Genomic DNA, 19,681 nt, shown 5'->3' on the forward strand with positions numbered 1-19,681 from the left:
GGCAGGTGTCATCATTCTGAATATCATAAAGTGAGTTCAGCACTCCATTTTGCTTTCCATACTGGGGATGCTTTTCTTGGGGTTATCACTAGCAGTTTTAAATGTTGGGAAAATGTAAAAAGAGAGAGTAGACATAAACAACAATGGAAAAGGTAACACTTCACTGTAACATTGCACTATGTATGTTCCATTTTCCCTCAGGGAAACGACTGTAGAATGGGCAAAATCCTTCAGAAACAGGAGCCCACAATGACCTCAACTCCTGCAGGCCTACTTGTTTTTTTAACTCTGCCAGACCCACTGTCAATTTTTTAAAAGTCAGCTTGGAAAAAATGAGAGAATTTAAAAAAATTAACAACTATTTCACAGTTGGTTCCTATCTCTACTCAGTATTACCCAATTTAAATTTTATGTTGGTTTTCCATCCATTCCCCAAGCGCTTTCACAGAGCGGCCTGCCAGAGGCCATTAGCACACACCCCTCACAAATGGAGAAGCAGCGGCATTCAGATTCACCAGGAGCTGGACTGGCATTTGCACTCACTCAGTTCACCTGGTGATTGGCAAGCTTCTCTGTACTCTGAGTCGTGGTCACTTCCCTTCAGAATAGAATGTGGGGAACAACCTGAAGGGATCGTGATAAAAAAAGATTGTCTTTGATGTTGGATGGGATATGCAAATACGAATGAGAATAGGGTGCCTTAGTACTGTCAGAGTGTGCTGTGTTTTATTTGGGAAATGAGACAAAATCTTCCCATGATCAGCCATTCCATGTGACATCCCAACCCACACTCTGCTACTGACATTTTATCTCCCACTGAACAGCCTGGCTGTTGTAACATTTTCAGGATTCTTAATTTATGTCTTGCAGGATCTAAAATCAGATGGCAGGAACTTTAAGAAAATAACCAGTGTTGACAGGCACCTTATAAAAGAAGCTGGTACACCTTAGTGCTGCTAAAAGTTAGAGAATATTCTTTAGTTTCTTCTTCCAAAATATGTCCAGAAGTCAGTGGGATGGAGACAGTAGCTGTCCCAAATCATTTAATTTCTCTTTTCAATCTAAACTCTATGAAAGGCTTTTTCTTTCACTCAATATTTGCTAGCGCCTGGGACTCAAGAAGGCTAATGTCAATGGATCATTTTCTTTTGAGGTAGTTGAACTTTTTGTCTGTAGAAAAATCTTCTTGAATCTATTCAGTATCAAAACATGGGGTGGGCCTGGCACGGTGGCTCATGCCTGTAATCCCAGCATTTTGGGAGTCTTGAGTTTGGCAGATCACTTGAGCCCAGGAGTTTGAGACTAGCCTGGGAAACATGGTGAAACCCCGTCTCTACTAAAAATACAAAAAATTAGCCAGGCGTGGTGGCACGCATCTGTGGTTCCAGCTACCCGGGAGACTGAGGTAGGAGAATCACCTCAGCCTGGGAAGTCAAGGCTGCAATGAGCCGAGATCACACCACTGTACTCCAGCCTGGGACAGAGTGAGACCCTGTTTCAAAAAGAATTAAAAAAAAAAAAAAAAAAGAAATCACTAGTCCTAAACCACTTATCCTTGGAGAAATATGGACATAAACCCAAATTGCGTGTTCTTTCCATTAAATCACAATGTCTCTTTTTAAAAGTGGCAACTTTGGGCTGGCTTACATGAATTCGCTGAAACCTTTACAACATATTGGCGGTGCTGAATACTTGGGGCTCTTGAACATAGGCCTGCAACCAGGATGCTGGTGTACACCCTCACCCTGGAATGCTCAGCCTTGATCCTCCTCTTTTCAGAATGGCTTCATATCTATTTATTTGTAACATAGTGCTTAACAGTAGGAAGTCTTGAGCCAAATGCCTAGCTCTGCCACTTATCCCTGACCTGAGCAAGTTACTTAGCTTCTCCAGGCGTCATTTTCCTGTATTCTAAAATGGAGATGATAATAGCACTTACCTTATAGGATTGTTGTGAAGATTAAATGAGTTTAGGGAAATGCTATATATAGGTTAGTATCATCCATCAATTTGCAACATGATTTCATAAGTGCATCTAGAATATGCTTGTGTAAACCTATGGTTAGATGATGAAGCTAAGAAAAGCCTGAGTCCATCCCTGGAGAGTAAGAAACTAGTATACTCCTTTTACACAGTATCTTGCACACAGCACAGGCTTAACAGACATATTTAAATTGAACTGAAGCGAATACTACCAGAACTGAAAGTGGTAGTTCCAGATCTTTCAGGCTCAAGGTCTAGATTTTACAAGTGTTTCTGATCACCCTCCCCCTACCTCATTTATCGCAAAGAGCAGAGGCCAGGAAAAGGATGAATAATCAATGACCTTAAAACTCAGGTGAGAATAAAAACCAGTTCTGAGAAACCGTGTGACATTTACATCCTGGTACCTGAGCTTTAGATCACTCTGCATGTGTGTTTCCTCTGCACAAAGCCCAGGAGGCTACTTTTATATTATTGGGGCAAATCTCCCAACAGCCCTCGGTACTAAACAGCCTTCAGCAGGTGCTTCCAAATTTTCTTATTTGCTTCAACTCCCAGGTTGCCAGGGGAAGCTTGGCCGACAAGTCTATACTCCTGGGCAGACTGAGCAACAGCAGGTGGTTGCTTCTGGATAAGAGGTGCTCTAGGTCGGAAGGAAATAAATGAGACTACGATCAGTTAAAGTTCGGTAAAGCAAGAGACACCTTCACCCCGACGACCAGACGGTGGCTCCGCAGCACAGTCTCTCTCGGATGGTGGAATTCCCAACCGGCTTCGATGTAGCCCCGCCCCTACCCATACCACGCCCACCAATCACCGCCCTCTCCCCCCCAGGCCCCGCCTAGAGCCTGCCCCTCCTAGAGCACGCTCCACCTGACTCCGACACTGCCGGGCTTAGTCCGCCGGGCTTAGTCCGTGGGGCGCTTGCGCATTTCTTGAGTTGTCGTGGCACTGCCCAAATCTGAATGGGGGAAAGAGGGAACTTCATATTTCCTACAGACTCCGCCACAGCGACTTTTCGTGCTCTCTTAGAGCTGGTTTTGCCTTTCGTGCTCCTGACAACCCTGGCTTTTGGTTCCCCAATGCGGCTTAAGTGTGCAGGTTTTAAGTTAGGCGATCTTCGGGCAGCCCTAGTCCCAGCACTGGGTCCTTGCGCTGAGTCTGGGGACCACAGCGGGGGAGGCGGGGTCCTTCTCTGGGGCGGTCGCGTTGGCAGCGGATGCGGGAAGCCGGACTCTGGGCGTCATGTACTACAAGTTTAGTGGCTTCACGCAGAAGTTGGCAGGAGCATGGGCTTCGGAGGCCTATAGCCCGCAGGTACGAGTGGCGCCTGGCCAGCTCGGACATGAGAAGTGGCGGCCCTAGCCTCGGCGACAGGCAGTCGCGGCGTTGGAGCCAGGGGAGGCTTCTGCCCGCGGTCGAGTTCGTCTCTGTTCTCCTTGCACCTTCTGGGGCCTCTCCACACCAGCGTACGGTGGTCACTGAGGCTTCTTTTTGTGTACCTGCTCACCTGGCGGGGCTGGCCTGGCGTGGAAGTTTGGTCTGGCTCACTGCAGGGGTCAAGGTGACCCCCGGAGTCACTTGTCTAAAAGGGATGGTTTGTGGGGGTCCCCAGTGTGACCCGAGTCAGAGGTCCGTCCTTCTCCCTCTCTTCGAAGACCTCTGGCTTTCGGCCTCCTTGTCGTTTCTTTGTCATCTGCCAGAGCCCCATAGGCAGCCTCACTTGAGCTCGAGATTAGAGAGCGCGGGGATAAAGGCATTTAGAGAAACCATGGTGCAGGGGGTTGGGGGGCTATGATCTGGATTGGGAAATTTAACAGGTTACTTAACACGTCCAGGGAGGGAAGTTGCATGCAGCGAGGTTACACTTTCCTGATTGTAAAATATTTGACGGGTGCTCGTTGTTTGGGTTGTCTGAAAAGTATTCCATTTCACGCAGATTGTACCAATTGGAGTTTGAGTCTCCAGCATGTGTTGGGGGTAAACATGAGGGATTTTAGAGCCCCAGACATGCCTTTTCAAATCATGGCGTTTTCCTCTTTAATTGTGTGACCTTGGCCAAGTTACTTAATTTATTGTGAGCTCAGTTTCATCCAGGGCGGCGTTAGTACACATTAAATGAAGTGTGTCAAGTGACCAGCAGTTTGGGCAGGTGGTTGGTTCTGGATAAGTGTTAACTGTTCACCAGAAGCTGTCTGAGGTGGTATATTCCCTCCTAATCCTCTAGAGAAGTGTGGGAAGTGTCGGTGAGATACGCAGTTAGACTGCAGTAGTGAGGGGCCCAGATGAGCTGTAAAGGATACTCCATTACTGTTGCTTCATTTCCTTTTTCTGTGGGACACTGCAGCTTGCCCAGGAGGGGCAGATGTTTAAGAAAGATTTCGGGTCTGGTACCGTGGCTCACGCCTGTAAATCACAGCACTTTGGGAGGCCGAGGCCGAGGGTCGCTTGAGCCCAGGAGTTTGAGATCAGCCTGGGGCAACATAGTGAGACCCTGTCTCTAAAAACAAAAACAGATGATTCTAATCTCAGATAAGAAGGGCAAGTTTTTTTTTTTTTTTTTTTTTTTTTTGCGGGGGTTAGTCGGGGAGTTGCGGTGGGAACGGGAAGGAAGAGTTTAGGGTTTATAAATGTTGAGCTTGTGATATTCATGCTTGGTAGCAGCTAGATTTTTGAATATGGAGTTTAATAAACTTGGGTGTCTTCAGCCTATAGGTGGTAATTTGTAGGGAAGAAAGGTTGGATTATAGTTAGAGTATAGAAACATGAAGGGAGGGTGGAGAAGGAGAATGTGTTTAAAGAATAGTCCGGATGAGAAGGGAAACCAGTGTGGTGTCACTGAAACCGAATTGGTAATGACTTGTAAGGAAGGAATAGTCAGCAGTGTTGCACTTCTTTTACAGATTATGTGAGAAAATGGCCATTTCTATCATCTGCTTCTATGAAATGTATTCTCCAGTGTATGGATATTAAATGTTACAGTTTGATGAGTTTGGACAAACCCATGTACTGTATAACCACGCCTCCCTCAATATGCAAGATGTTACATCATCCTAGGAAGTTCCCTTGTACCCTCTGTCAATCCCTGCCACCTTCCTATTCTGACTTTTATCATCATAAATAGATAGTTTTGCCTTTTTTTGAACTTCATGTAAATGGAACCAGCTCTGACCCAGGCTGGAGTGCAATGGCACAGTCACAGTTCACTGTAGACTTTCACTCCTGAGCTCAAGTAATCCTGCTTTTGCCTCTGAAAATGCTGGAATTACAGATGTGAGCCACCGTGTCTGGCTGCTCAAAAAATATTTTTGAGGTTAGTCCGTGTTGTACGTATCAGTAGTTAATTCCTTTTATCCTCTTATTCTTCTGTGGGATTTCATTTTATAAATATATCACAGTTTATTCTGTTGGTGGTAATAGATGTTCTTTTATTTATTTTTTTAAAATATTTTTTGAGACAGGTTCTTGCTGTGTTGCACAGTCTGATCTCGAACTCCCCGGCTCAGGCAGTCCTGTCACCTCAGCCCCCTGAGTGGCTGGGGTTACAGATGTGTACCACCACACTTGGTTTATGTTCTTTTAATATATCTTCAGCATAATCTAGGTTTTGTTGCTTAGTAAGAAAAAAGTAAATTTTTCGACTAAAAACTGGCATATTGTAATAAAATGGGCACTCAGCAGAGATTACCTTGCGATGAGTTTGATATAGATAGGGCTTTCAGATTTCTAGTACCTCTCCTCTTGAATCGTGTTTCTCTTGAGAATTTGAACTTCTTAGTTACTTAAAGATTTCTTAAACTTTGCTGAAAAGAAGTGATACTGTGTAGGCTTTATATGAATTGTAAATTTCTGAGTGATTGTGACAGGTGCCCTCCCAACTAGGTGCTCTGACTTTGGTAATTAGGAGTACTTCAGCTTTTTCCTTTCCTGGAAACATACGATGAAGATGTTTGTAACTTGTAGTAGTAAGTAAAGTGAATAATTTACTATGCACTAAATAACATAATATGGAAAAGGTGGTTCTGTAACAATCGCACAGGTAGAGATTTGTAAGTCAGCTTGACAGCAAGCAGTTGGTGGGATGGCATTTTCCATTGGTTGAAAAGCATCTTCCTTATCTTTCTCTGAATTGCGTCAAAAATAAATTGAGGCCAATAAGCACATGAAGATGTTTAACATTTTCAGTTATTAGAGAAGAGCAAATCACAACCACAATGAGGTACCATTTAGTATCCACCAGAATGCCTAGAATCAAAGACAGATGATAACAAGTATCATCTGGATGTAGAGAATGATGTAGAGAAATGATGTAGAGAGGATGTAGAGAAATGAAACATGTTACATTTGTGGTGGAAATGGTAAAATGACGCAGCCACTTTGGAAAACAGTTTGGCAGTTTGTTAAAAAAGGAAAAGTAATTTTACTGTGTGATCTAGGAATTCCTCTCCCAATTAAGATGGCAGAATGGTATTCTAAGTAAAGGGAACTGTGAGAGTGAAGGAAGGGAGGGGGTCTGGAGGAGAAGCATTGAGTAGGTAAGTTTGACTGTGGAGGATGGAGGTAAATCATGAAGGGCCTAGGATGTAAGGACTTAATTTTGTGAGGCACGAGTAGGAAGTTGCAGAGCAACTTGATGCAGAGTTGTGGTAGTTTGTCCTTTCAGCTGAGACAGATGTTGGGGATGAGGAGGGAGGGCTTCAGCATGATTGGTGAATTGGTGCTTTTCACAGTGACAGGGTATTCCTGAATGGGCTTAGGAGTGAATTTTGGACATGATGAGTGTGAGGTGTCAGAAGGACATGGAGGTGGGTGGTGATGTCTAGCTTACCGTTAGAAATAAATAGAGGTCAGGTGCGGTGGCTCACACTGGTAATCCCAGTGTTTCGGGAGGCCAGGGCAGGAGAATTGCTTGAGGCCAGGAGTTTGAGACCACCCTGGGCAGCAAAGTGAGACCCCCATCTCTAAAAAAAAAATAAGAAAAATTAGCTGGGTATGGTGACGCATACTTGTAGTCCTAGCTACTCAGGAGGCTGAGGCGGAAGGATCACTTGAGCCTAGGAGTTTGAGGCTGCAGTAAGCTGTGATCAACGCATTGCACTCCAGCGTGGGTGACAGTGTGAGATCCTATCTATAAACAAAACAAAACAAAAAGCCAAATGTATTGAGTCACTGCAGATTGAAACTGGTCTCCAGTCCTAAATCACAGTGGAAAAGTTCATACATTTCTATCATTTAAAAATTAAAATTATGGGGATCCTCTTTTCTCTCCACCCTCTTCCCCAAACCTAAGAGGTAGAAGAAAAGGAAAATGTTACAACCAACTTTTAGAGGGAAAATCATGTTTACTTTTCTCTTTAAAAATTTGGAGCAGTTGAAATAAACTAGGAAGAACTTAATTACTAAACGTGGTTAAGGTTGAATGGCTCGTAATTAATTTTGGAGGTGGGGCTTATTTAAGCAGCTAAGAGATTCAGTATTAAAAAGTAAAGTATGTGATTTTTCTTGATCTATGGTCCACTTATTTTTAATTTTATTTTGAGACAGAGTCTCTGTCACCCAGGCTGGAGTACAGTGGCATGATCACAGCTCACTACAGCCTCGACCACCTGGGCTCAAGTCATCTTCCCACCTCAGCCTCCTAAGTAGCTGGGACCACAGGTGTGCACCACTGTACCTGGCTAATTTTTTGATATTTTGTAGAAACAAGGTCTCACTACGTTGCCCAGGCTGATCTCAAACTCCTGAGTCAAGTGATTCTCCCACCTCAGCCTCCCAAAGTGGTGGGACCACAGGCATGAGCCATTACGCCCAGCCTGTCCACTTTTTATAAGAACAGCTTTCAGTTGTTTTCTTATTGCTATGGGAATTGTGGATGCCCTGCCATCAAATGCCAATTGATCAGACTTTGTTTCTGAGATACTCAAACCTACATTGTGAAGCTGTAGCCTTCTTTAGTTTATTTGAACATTCTGCCTATATTTACTGAATGCGCTTACTCTGCCAGTTGCTTTTCTAAGTCTTGGAATATAGGAGCAGTGAACAAGATGTGCCAAAATCCTGTGCTTGTGGAGCTTCCATTATAGTGGGGGGAGACACAGTAAGCAAAGTAAAACATAGTATGTTAGGTGGTGATAAGTGCTGTGGAGAAAAATTAAGAGGGTAAGTTGTTAGTAGGGCAAGGGGGAGGACATGCAGTTTTTAAAAGGGTGGTCAGAAAGATCTCTCTGAGAAGGTGACTTATGGGGTTGGGTAAAGACCTGAAGAAGGTGAGGGTATAAGCCACGTGGACACCTGGAGAAGATCATTCTAGGCAGAGGGAACATGGCTGTGCCTGGGAGGTTTCAGGATAGCTCCTGAGCCAGGATCACGCCACTGCACTCCAGCCTGAGTGACAAAGCAAGAGCCTAGCTCAAAAAGGAAAAAAAACAGAATGGGCCGGGTGTGGTGGCTCACGCCTGTAATCCCAGCACTTTGGGAGGCCAAGGTTGGTGGATCACCTGAGGTCAGGAATTCGAGACCAGCCTGGCCAACATGGCAAAACCCAGTCTCTACGAAAAATACAAAAATTAGCTGGGCATGGTGGCGCGCACCTGTAGTCCCAACTACTCAGGAGGCTGAGACAGGAGAATGGCTTGAACCTGAGAGGCAGAGGTTGCAGTGAGCCGAGATTGCACCACTGCACTCCAGCCAGGGCAACAGAGCGAGACTCTGTCTCAAAAAAAAAAAAAAAAAAAAAAGAACGTAGGATTTTACACTGTGACTGTTAAATTATTAAACCTGAATAAACATTGGAGGAAAAGTTACAATTTATAACAATTAATGGGATAAGATAATGAGATTATAGGTAACTTCAATTCTATAAACTTTTACAATATTATAAAGGGAAATACGGAATTAATTTAAAATTAAGATGGTTGATATTCCTGTTTTCAGATGATACTGTTCAAAAACTTTGCTGTAGTTTTGAATCACTGCATGCTTGGACAAACAAATACAATCCCTTCAAAAATACTCTCACATTAGTCCTGTCGAAACATGAATTTACTTTCAAGCCATTTTTGGAGATCCTTGGTAGAAAGAGTTTTTACATTTTTGCATTCAAGAAGAAATTTTTGCATTTCAAGGAGAAAATATGGTGAGCTCACAGAATGATATAAAGGAGTATCTAACATTCTCCATCCAGTTCAAACCACGATCCTTGTTAGCCTTTTGATCTTGATAGTAGAGCCCCTGTTTGCCTCTCTGACTCCTCTGAGTCTCTGTCTTGAGTGTATTGTATTTCTAAATGTAGGCCAACATCTTACTGACCAAACTTTCTCTTTAAATGGGCTGTTGTTTTTAAGCAATTGTTGATTGGGAGGGTGGGGTGTGAGTTGTGGAATACTTAAAAGCCAGGGCTCTGGACTTGAGAAAGGCCTGAGTTTGAAAACTTGACTTGCTTTTCACTATTTGATCTAAGGCAAGTTATTCTCTCTCCAGTGTTTTCCTCTGAAAAATGGGAATAGTAATGTCTTCATAGGGTTGCTGTCAGAATTAAGTGAAGTAATGCATGTGAAATGTTTGACATGATACTGACACTTCACAAGGGTTAAATAGATATTAGCTGCTGTTGGTTTATAACATTAATATCCATGGTGGCTGAGACTGTGGCAATGTTATTCATTGTGTATTTCTAGTGTAGAGCAAGTGATCAGTAATAAATGTTGAATGAATGAATACGTTACAGAAAACAGGCCATGGTTCATTCCCATTTACTGTACTGTGTCAGAAGAAATAGAAGCCAAGTTTACTTTAATGCTTCTTTTTATTGACCTGTTCATCTAGTGCTTGCCTGGTGGGAGTAGCATTGAGGTTTTCAATATCTAATCTTTATAATATGCCCTGTCAATTATAGGTAAATTTAGATTTCTTTGAGACAAGAATCAGCGGACTGATGACTGTATTTGGGCAAGAGGTTTCCTTCTTTGTCTGTAAAGGGAAAAGGCTGGGTTTGAATTCTGCTTTCTGACTTTAAATTTTTATTTTTCTTAGTTAGAATTTAACATAAAAGGATGATTTTTATTGGCTTATAACTCTTAGCTCCTTATTTTAATTTACAGGTTGTTTTGGATTACTCTATATTTGTCACTGTAGGTTTACTCCTTTCAGATAAAAAACCAGAGATCCCCCCCACCTTTTTTTAAAGCAGCTTTATTGAGATATAATTTGCATAGCATACAAGTTGCCCATTTAAAGGGTACAATTTAGGGGTTTTTAGTGTATTCACAGATATATGCAACTACCACCACAGTTAATTTTAGAGCGTTTTTTTAATCACCTCAAATGAATACCTATGTACCTTTTAACTGTTACCTCCCTAGCCCCCAAGCCCCCACCTGAAGCAACCATTAACCTACCTTCTGTCTCTGCGGTTCCCTCTTCTAGACTTTCCTGTGAATGGCATCATAAAGTATGTGGTCTTTGGGACTGGTTTCTTTGACTCAGCGTAATGTTTTAGAGGCTTATCCGTGTTGTAGCATGTGTCAGTACTTCCTCCCCCTTCACCTTGTTTAAATTTTTACTGTATATGTTTTCAATTTATGTGTTTATTTATGCTGAAAAGTTCATTTCAAAAAGTTTTTTGTTTTGATTTTGTTTTCTGATCCTGGAAGGCAAGTGTTGTTTGTTTGTTTAGTTTTATTTTAAACCAGTAAGCCTGTTCCACATTGAATATTTCTTTATTGTGTGTCTGGAAAAGTTTCTGAAGTCTGCTCTGGGGTTAGACATTCCATATTACTAGATCAGCTCATTTAGAAGAAAAAAATGGCAGACAGATCCCTCATGAAAGCTAATGACAAGTTCATAACAGATTATAAATGTTTTACTGGTTGCTAAGAAGATAGACACACCAGGTATTTCTGGAAGCTCAGATTGGGCCTTTGTTGGCATCCCCCTGACCCTCACCCGCCCCCTGCAATCGTAATGGCAAGGGGTTCTTGACAGGGTTTGCTCTGGGAAAGTTGGAGAGACTTTCTTTCTCTCTCGTAGTTGAATGGCTGCCTGCACTATTCCAGACAGCCTCCTCAGACATACTTTCAACTTGCCATTTTCCTTTTTTTCTCTACAGGGATTAAAGCCTGTGGTTTCCACAGAAGCACCACCTATCATATTTGCCACACCAACTAAACTGACCTCCGATTCCACAGTGTATGATTATGCTGGGAAAAACAAAGTTCCAGAGCTACAAAAGTTTTTCCAGGTGAGGGAAAATACTCTACAACAGAGAAGCCTGTGAAATAAATAGGCTTAAAAAATCCCTTATGAAACTAAATCTTAATTTAGTTTACTACCCAACCTCCTTCTTTTTCTTTAAGTAGTATTCTCTTGATTTTAGTTTGAGCCATAAACGAATAGAACTTTATATAGGTAGATACTGATAAAAGAGGGGAGGGTGGTTAATTTCCTCATTAGTATTTAAGGGTGTGAGGGTTTTGAAATGGCATGAATAGCTCTTGATCATTTATTGCATGGAAGAAGCAATAGCCTCTATAACTGAGTAGCCTGTATAACTGAACGACCCAATATATATATTTGACTTTGTGACACATGTAGTGACTTGGCAGTGGGTTTTTTTCTCATTGTTTTTTGCTTGCTTGATATTAAAATTCACTGAGCTATTGCTGAAAGTAGAGGCGGTGCTTATGGGTTTGCACATCAGTAGAGAATCCAGAATCAGAATTGAAAATGTTTTTAAAGTGAATCTACCTGCAAATTATTGAGAAATTAGTGACCTGACCAAATCTTAGGTGCCATGGGAGTGGCAGTGCTTGCTACTGCTATTGCTGTAAGGTAGCTTCCCCCTCCTCAAAAGTAGTCCAGATCCAGACCCATGTTGAGGATAGAGCACTTTTGTTTTGATCAGTTTAATCTCTTTTTATCTGATAAGTAAGGTTTGAGAGAGCGTTTAGAATCTCAAGGTGCGGTGGGGAAGGATTTTGGACACTGCAAAATATGAGTTAAACAGGCCAGGTGTGGTGGCTCACTTGTGCAGCCCCAACACTTTGGGAGGCCAAGGTAGGAGGATTGCTTGATCAGCCTGGGCAGCATAACGAGACCCTGCCTCTACAAAAAAACTTAGCTGAGTGTGTAGGCATGCGTCTGTAACCCCAGCTACTCCAGAGGCCGAGGCGGGAGGATCACTTTAGCCCAGGATTTTGAGGCTGCAGTGAGCTATGATTGAGCCACTGCATTCTAGCCTGGGTAACAGAGTGAGACCCAGTCTCTAAAATGATGATGAAGATGATGATTTAAATATCATGGAATTTGATTATTAAATGGGTTTAACAGTGTGACGGAAAGAAGGCAGTTGAATGCCAAATAGACTTGAACCTATTGACATGATGTACTCCGACCCCATCCATTTATGATCAGAAGCCAAACTAAATGGAGAACGTTTCTCGTGCCAGCACCTCTTTTTATCTTTTTTAAGACAGAGCCTTACTCTGTCACCCAGGCCGGAGTGTAGTGGCACACTCATGGCCCACTGCATCCTTGACCTCTTGGGCTCAAGCGATCCTCCCACCTCAGCTTCCCTAATAGGAAGTCCCTAATGGGACTACAGGTGCATACCACCACACCTGGCTAATTTTAGTTATTCTGTAGAGACAGGGTTTTGCCATGTTGCCCAGGCTGGTCTTGAACTCCTGGGCTCAAGCCATCTGCCTGTCTCGGCCTCCCAAAGTGCTGGGATTACAGGTGTGAGTCACCGTGCCCAGCCTCTCCTGCCTGCACTTCTTTTAGCTACTGATTACCTTTGCCTTTTAAAAAATGCACCAATGCTCCAGTTAAGCAATATGTGATAAATGTCTTAAGACATTTGGAATCTTTTGCATGCATGCTTCCTGAGGCAGCATTTTGGAGAATGACTTTGGATTTACAAGCTTTAGCTACATTTATAGGAACATCTACTAGCATTCCATGGATTAGGGCTTTTCCCACTGTCATGTGTTGATGAATTGCTTACCGAGTAGACAAATTTGTTTTTATTTAAGAGTAAAACTGTAAAATATTTTTCTTCTCAACCATGCCCTTGTTAATTCTTGCTTTCAAGAAAGCTGATGGTGTGCCCGTCTACCTGAAACGAGGCCTGCCTGACCAAATGCTTTACCGGACCACCATGGCGCTGACTGTGGGAGGGACCATCTACTGCCTGATCGCCCTCTACATGGCTTCGCAGCCCAAAAACAAATGAGTTAGGCTGCAGAGGACTGGTTTGTTTTTTGGCATAAACCCTTTGAAGTTCCTTTTTCATTGTTAAATTAAAAATTTTTTTTTACTTGGATGGCTTAACATTTTTGCAAGAAAAATAGGAAGATATGAAGATGATGTTTTGGTTTGTTTATGAAATGCATATGGCTTGTCAGAGCTCATTCGACAGTTAAAGCCATTGTTTAAAGAAATGGTGCTTTGCTCTGTGTTTGTGCTCCTGATTTCCCTGGAGGTTCTGGATGAAGGCTGAACACAGGCTTGTTAATGTCAGTCTGTGCTGAGGACCTCAGGGACTTGAGGTTGCATTTTTGAGCATGGGGTGCAGAAGCCTTTCTGGATTTGGATGTGGCTATGGAAAGAACACAGAAGCCAAGGTCATGTGCATGAAATGAGGAGTTTGAGTTAGTCACCTCGGGGATTTTTTCCATTTTGCAGTAAAATGTTAAATTAATGTAGCCTGCCTCTATTTGTTGGGCAGGTAATTTCAAAGGGTTATTTGCCTCATCTCCTATCTTTAGTGAAATCTTATGTGTAACTGTGTGTATTTATTCCACCGTGGGAACAGAGAACACCTGTTTAGTGTTGCACTTTAGACTGGTGTCTGTTTTGTTAATGCAGCTGTGTCACAAATTCTCCTTTATCTTTTAAAAATGTTATCGCTTTAAATTTTGATTTATTTTGACCGTGGAATAAATACATGAATGAAAAATTTTAAGTTTGAAGTTCTTTGAATGACCTTTCAGAGTAATTTCAGAACACCAGCAGCATCTTAAACCTGAGTCTAATTTCTTTCTTGTTAATTAGGCACCAGATAATCTTTATAAAATGGTTCTTAAAAGTCTAGTAATAGGAGTCTTAATGGCATATTGATGATTACCACATGGTTTTTTATAAAAACCTGCCTGCCCCTTAGTGAAATGTACCTGTAACTCACAGTTCATTTAGACACTAATTTCCTTTGCTGTCATGATTGGTAGACTTCACTTACCCTATATTAATTTTGAAAAAAGGTGGAATTTTATTATATATGAAGGAATAGTTTGTATCTTACCATAGCACAGAACAGTGACCTCTTGCTCAGGATAAGATGTGGTGATTTGAAAATACTCAATAGTAGCCTTGCAGTGATTCTCTCTCTCTCTCTCTCTCTCTCTCTCTCTCTCTCTCTCTCTCTCTCTCTCTCTCTCTCTCTCTCTCTCTCTCTCTCTCTCCCTCTCTCTCTCTCTCTCTCCCTCTCTCTCTCTCCCTCTCCCTCTCTCTCTCTCCCTCTCTCTCTCTCTCTCTCCCTCTCTCTCTCTCTCTCTCCCTCTCTCTCTCTCCTCTCTCTCTCTCTCTCTCCTCTCTCTCTCTCCTCTCTCTCCTCTCTCCTCTCTCTCCTCTCTCTCCTCTCTCTCTCTGCAAATCTAAATTTTATTCTCTGGTATTTCCCCCAAGTTTTTATTTTGAAAATTTTCAGACTACAGAAGGACTAAGCATAGTACAATATACACTTGTATATCCTTCACTTAGATCACCAGTTATCAATATATTGGCACCTTTGCTTTTTCTTGTTCTCTCACACAGGCACACACAATGCATATATGCACACACAGATAGATCTGTTTTTTGTTGAGTCATTTAAGATTGTTATGGAATTATGATAAATCAGCCATAATACTTTAGCAGGTATCTTCTGAGTAAGGACATGTGTTCCTTTATAACCATAATGCAGTTGTCAGACTCAATAAAGTTAACATTTATAACAATACTACCATCTAATACATAGTTTACTTTCAGATTTCCCCAGGTGTTCTAATAATGCGTTCTTCATAGTTGTGTTTTTAAAAAATAACAGCTTTATTGGGATATAATTTACATACTGTACAGTTCACCTCAAGTGTACAATTCATTGGTTTTTACTGTATTTGGAGTTGTACAGCCACCATGAGAATCAATTTTAGAACACTTATATCACCCTAAAAAGAAACCCCATACCCATTAGCAATCACTTGCCTTCCCTCCCACCATCCCAACTCCCACCTCCTAGCCCAAAGCAAGCACTCATCTACTTTCAGTCTCTATGGATTTGTCTTTCCTGGACATTTCATATAAATATAATCATATGATGTGTGATGTATGTGACTGGCTTCTCTCAGTGTCATGTTTTTAAGGCTCATCCATGTTGTGGCATGAATCGATACTCTATTATCTGAATAGTATTCAATCGAATGGATATACCACATTTTGTTTATCTATGGTTGGACATTTGGGTTCTTTCCACTTTGGGGCTGTTACGAATAATGCTGCTATGAGCAATAGTGAACATATGTTTACATGGACATATGTTTTCATTTCTCTTGGGTATCTACCTAGGAGTGGAATTCCTGGGTCATATGGTAACTCTGTTTAACATTTTGAGGAACTGCCAGACTGTTTCCAACTCAGTTGTACCATTTAACATTCTCACCAGCACATGCAGTTCCTTTTTGTTTTTGTTTTGGGTCCAGAATCCAGCAAAGGATCATACATTGCATTTAGTTGTTGTCACTTTTTTTTTTTCTTTTGAGATGGAGTCTTGCTGTGTCTCCAGGCTGGAGAGCACTGACGTGATCTTGGCTCACTGCAATCTCCGCCTCTCACGTTCAAGCGATTCTTTTGAGTCAGCCTCCCGAGTAACTAGGACTACAGGTGCACGCCACCATGCCCGGCTAATTGTTTGTAATTTTAGTAGAGATGGGGTTTCACCATGTTGGTATGGTCTCGATTTTCTGACCTCATGATCTGCCCACCTCAGCCTCCTAAAGTGCTGGGATTACAGGCGTGAGTCACCGTGCCCAGCATGTTGTGACTGTTTAGTCTCTTTTTATCCAGAATAGTCAGTCCCCAGTGCCCTTCCTGATAGTGACCTATTTGAAGAGTCCAGGCAAGTTGTTTTGTAGGACATTCCTTAACTTGGATTTGTCTGATTGTCTCACTGGTGGTTTCAGGTTAAACATTTTTGTCAGGAATTTTTTATAGGTGATATGGTGTCCTCGTTATGTCAGGTGGCACTTGATACCAGTTTGTCCCATTATTGGTGATTTGAAGTTGTGTCTGCCGGATTTCTCCGTTGTCAAGTTGATACCCTTTCCCCTTTGCAGTTAATAAGTAGCCTGAGGGGCGATATTTGAGACTAGGAATATCGTGTCCTCAGCAGTTTGCACTCTGTTCATTGGTCATTCTTGACTGAATTATTACTAAGGTAGTTGTAAACTGATTTTTTCTATTGTCATTCCTTCTACATTTTTGATATTTCTTCTGTGAAGATGAGCCTTTAAAGAAATTTGATGGAATTTCCTGATTTGATGTATAGTAAGCATTTCTGCCATTATTGATTTCGATGCTGAAATGTGGCTTCTGTGTTCTGTGAGCATCTCCTATCAGTCTTTGATCACCTCCCTACTTTGTGACAGACAAGATGGCTTCCATGCTGACCTTGTGTTTTCCTTATCTCAGTTTCCTCTGTTTATTATGATATATTCTATGAACATATATAGATGCATTTTCTTTTTTTTTGAGATGGAGTTTCGCTCTTGTTGCCCAGGCTGGAGTGCAGTGGTGCCATCTTGGCTCACCGCAGCCTCTGCTTTCCGGGTTCAAGCAGTTCTCCTGCCTCAGCCTCCCGAGTAGCTGGAATTACTGGCATGCGCCACCATACCCGGCTAATTTTGTATTTTTAGTAGAGACGGGGTTTCTCTGGGTTGGTCAGGCTGGTCTTGAACTCCTGACCTCAGGTGATCCACGTGCCTTGGCCTCCCAAAGTGTTGGGATTACAGGTGTGAGCCACCACACCCGGCCAACGCATTTTTTTTTGCCTGTTTTATTTTTGCCTAAATGGTAGTTAGTATACCTTCCAAATCTCACTTGTAGCTTAGAGATTGTTCTGTCTCATTTTTCTATATTGGATTTTATTTTATGAATGTACCATAGTTTAGTCTCTTTTTGAAGGGTATTCAGTTTCAAATTTTTTGCTTTTATAAGTATGACTTTAATGCATAATCTTTAGCTGTCATTTAATACAATGTTGGATATATTTCTAGGATCATTTCTAGACGTGAGATTTAGGAGGTGAGGGGGATGTGCATTTCCAATTTCAATAGCGCTAATTACTAAAAAAAAAAAAAAAAATGGTGCTGGTTTACATTCCTATCTAGCAGTGTTGAGAGTGCCTGTTTCTTTTTACCTTTGTCTACATAAAATATTACCAAACTTTTTGATCTTTGCCAATCCTCTAAGTGATAACATTTCTTTGTGGTTTAAATTGCCTTACTAGGCCGGGCGCCATGGCTCACGCCTATAATCCCAGCATGTTGGGAGGCTGAGGTGGCAGATCACTTCAGCTTAGGAGTTCAAGACCAGCCTGGGTAACATGGTGAAACCTTGTCTCTACAAAAATACAAAAAGGGCTGAGGCAGGAGAATTGCTTGAGCCCAGGAGGTCAAGGCTGCAATGAGCTGAGATTGCGCCACTGCATTTCAGCCTGGGTGACAGAGCAAGAGCCAATCTCTAAAGAATTAAAAAAAAAAAGTGCTCTGGAGATAAATGGGCAAAGTACATGAATAGATATCTCATAAAAAAAGGAAATATAATTTACCTTTAAAAAGAATAAAACATTTTTTTAAAAAAGATATTCAACATCACTAATTATAATAAAAAGCTAATTTCCTTTTTTTTTTTTGAGACAGGGTCTCACTCCGTCGCCGAGACTGGAGTGCAGTGGCTCGATACTGGCTCACTGTAGTCTTGACCTCCTGGGCTCAAGTGATCCACCTCACCCTCCTAAGTAGTGGGACAATAGGTGCTGCTGCAGTAAGCTTTTGGGAGAGACGAGGTCTTGCTGCTGTGTTGCCCAGGCTGGTCTTGAACTCCTGGCCTCAAGCAATCCTCCTGCTGTAGCCTCCCAAAGTGTTGGGATTACAGATGTGAGCCACTTGCCTGGCCCAGAGTACTTATTGATAATGCTAAATGTATTGGTCTATTGGGCTGACTTCCTCAGGAATAGTCTCTAGTGACTCCTGAGCCAAACCTCTTCTGATTGCAAGCTCCAGAAATTCATTAAATCCAGCTGATACACAAAGGGAGATTTTTCAGAACCTGAGCGAAGCTGGGCCTCACAAGGACTGCCTTCGAGTCCAAGGTACCTGTCCTTTCTGTCACTCTCTTGATTATGCAGCTGTTTAATTCTGTCTCTGCAGACCAGCTTTCTCTATTTCTCATTGGATTTGGAAAGAAATTGTTGTGCAGCTGCTGGCAACATGCCCTTAATTCCAGGAGAGAGAGAATGTTATTGTCCCATTTGGGTGAGGTGTCCTCCACTGGGCCAGTCAGCTGTTTGGTGCCAGGCTGTGGGGGCAGATGCAGGGAAGGAGTGCAGGCTGTCCTATTCTTGGGTGTTAATTGACGGTGCAGAATCTTTCGCTTTATTCTCAGAGTTAGGATTATGCCTTCTAAGCACGTTACTCTGAACCCTTGCCAGGTTGGTTTGTTTACTCAGAGGAAGACCCTCCTCCCTCTCACCGGCTCGTCTCTTCTCAGTGCTGTCTGGATGAGATGATGTTAATACAGGGTCCTCCCCTCTGCTCACCTCCTCCAGGCCATGCAGTTAGGCCACGGTGCTGAGTAAGTGCGGTCCTACTCTTCACAACAGTGCTCTGGGTTCACATGACCCCGGGGGTATGAAGACTTCATGGGGTACCCACACAAGGATAGTTTAAGGGAATTATTTTAAGTCATCCTCCATTATACCTCCTAAAATTAAGCTGCTGCAGAGCACACCTGGCTTAAGGGGGTCCTGTATGATGGTCTTTCACTCTGAAAGGAAGGCAGACCCTTAGCCATTCTTGTCCCACCAAGGGGTGTTGCCCTGGAGAGTGAAAACCATCCCTGGGGCAATGTGGGAATAAGTGCAAATATTGGTAACATTGAGGAAGTGTGTGTCTCTAATGACTGACAATTTTTCTTTGCAATTTAGAGGTTTTTAACAAAATTGAAGGAGGAGCCAGCTAAGTTGTCACTTGATCATTAAAAATAATTTTGTTTTTGTTTTTGTTTTGAGACAGAGCTTCGCTTTTGTCACCCAGGCTGGAGTGCAATGGTACATTCTCGGCTCACTGCAACCTCTGCCTCCCGGGTTCAAGTGATTCTCCTGCCTCAGCCTCCTGAGTAGCTGGGATTACAGGTGTGTGCCACCAGACCTGGCTAATTTTTGTATTTTTAGTAGAGACGGGGTTTCTCCATGTTGGTCAGGCTGGTCTCGAACTCCTGACCTCAGGTGATCTGCCCGCCTCAGCCTCCCAAAGTGCTGGGATTACAGGTGTGAGCCACCGTACCTGGCCTAAAAATAATTTTGATAATAGATCACACATGACTTTCAGTTATAACTCAGGAGTTCAAAGAATTGTGATTTTGCTATCACGAAACTTCATTCCCTTCT

At 42.4% G+C, this 19,681-nt stretch overlaps 1 protein-coding gene across 1 annotated transcript; it reads left to right on the forward strand.

The window, feature by feature from the left end:
* The first annotated feature begins 2,541 nt into the window (after positions 1-2,541).
* Positions 2,542-13,939, forward strand: COX7A2L (cytochrome c oxidase subunit 7A2 like). Its single transcript, XM_019021169.4, has 3 exons — positions 2,542-3,300; positions 11,090-11,221; positions 13,073-13,939. Exons 1-3 carry the CDS (start codon positions 3,229-3,231, stop codon positions 13,211-13,213), a joined length of 345 nt encoding a protein of 114 aa, XP_018876714.1. The 5' UTR covers positions 2,542-3,228; the 3' UTR covers positions 13,214-13,939.
* The last annotated feature ends 5,742 nt before the right edge of the window (positions 13,940-19,681 follow it).

Source organism: Gorilla gorilla, chromosome 12, assembly GCF_029281585.2.
Source record: "Gorilla gorilla gorilla isolate KB3781 chromosome 12, NHGRI_mGorGor1-v2.1_pri, whole genome shotgun sequence".
NCBI lineage: Eukaryota > Metazoa > Chordata > Mammalia > Primates > Hominidae > Gorilla > Gorilla gorilla.

Coding starts and splice junctions, on each gene's coding strand:
- COX7A2L (XM_019021169.4), top strand. CDS start 3,229: ATGTACTACAAGTTTAGTGGCTTCACGCAGAAGTTGGCAGGAGCATGG. Junction 3,301..11,089: donor CGGAGGCCTATAGCCCGCAG/GTACGAGTGGCG, acceptor TTTTCTCTACAG/GGATTAAAGCCTGTGGTTTC. Junction 11,222..13,072: donor AGCTACAAAAGTTTTTCCAG/GTGAGGGAAAAT, acceptor CTTGCTTTCAAG/AAAGCTGATGGTGTGCCCGT.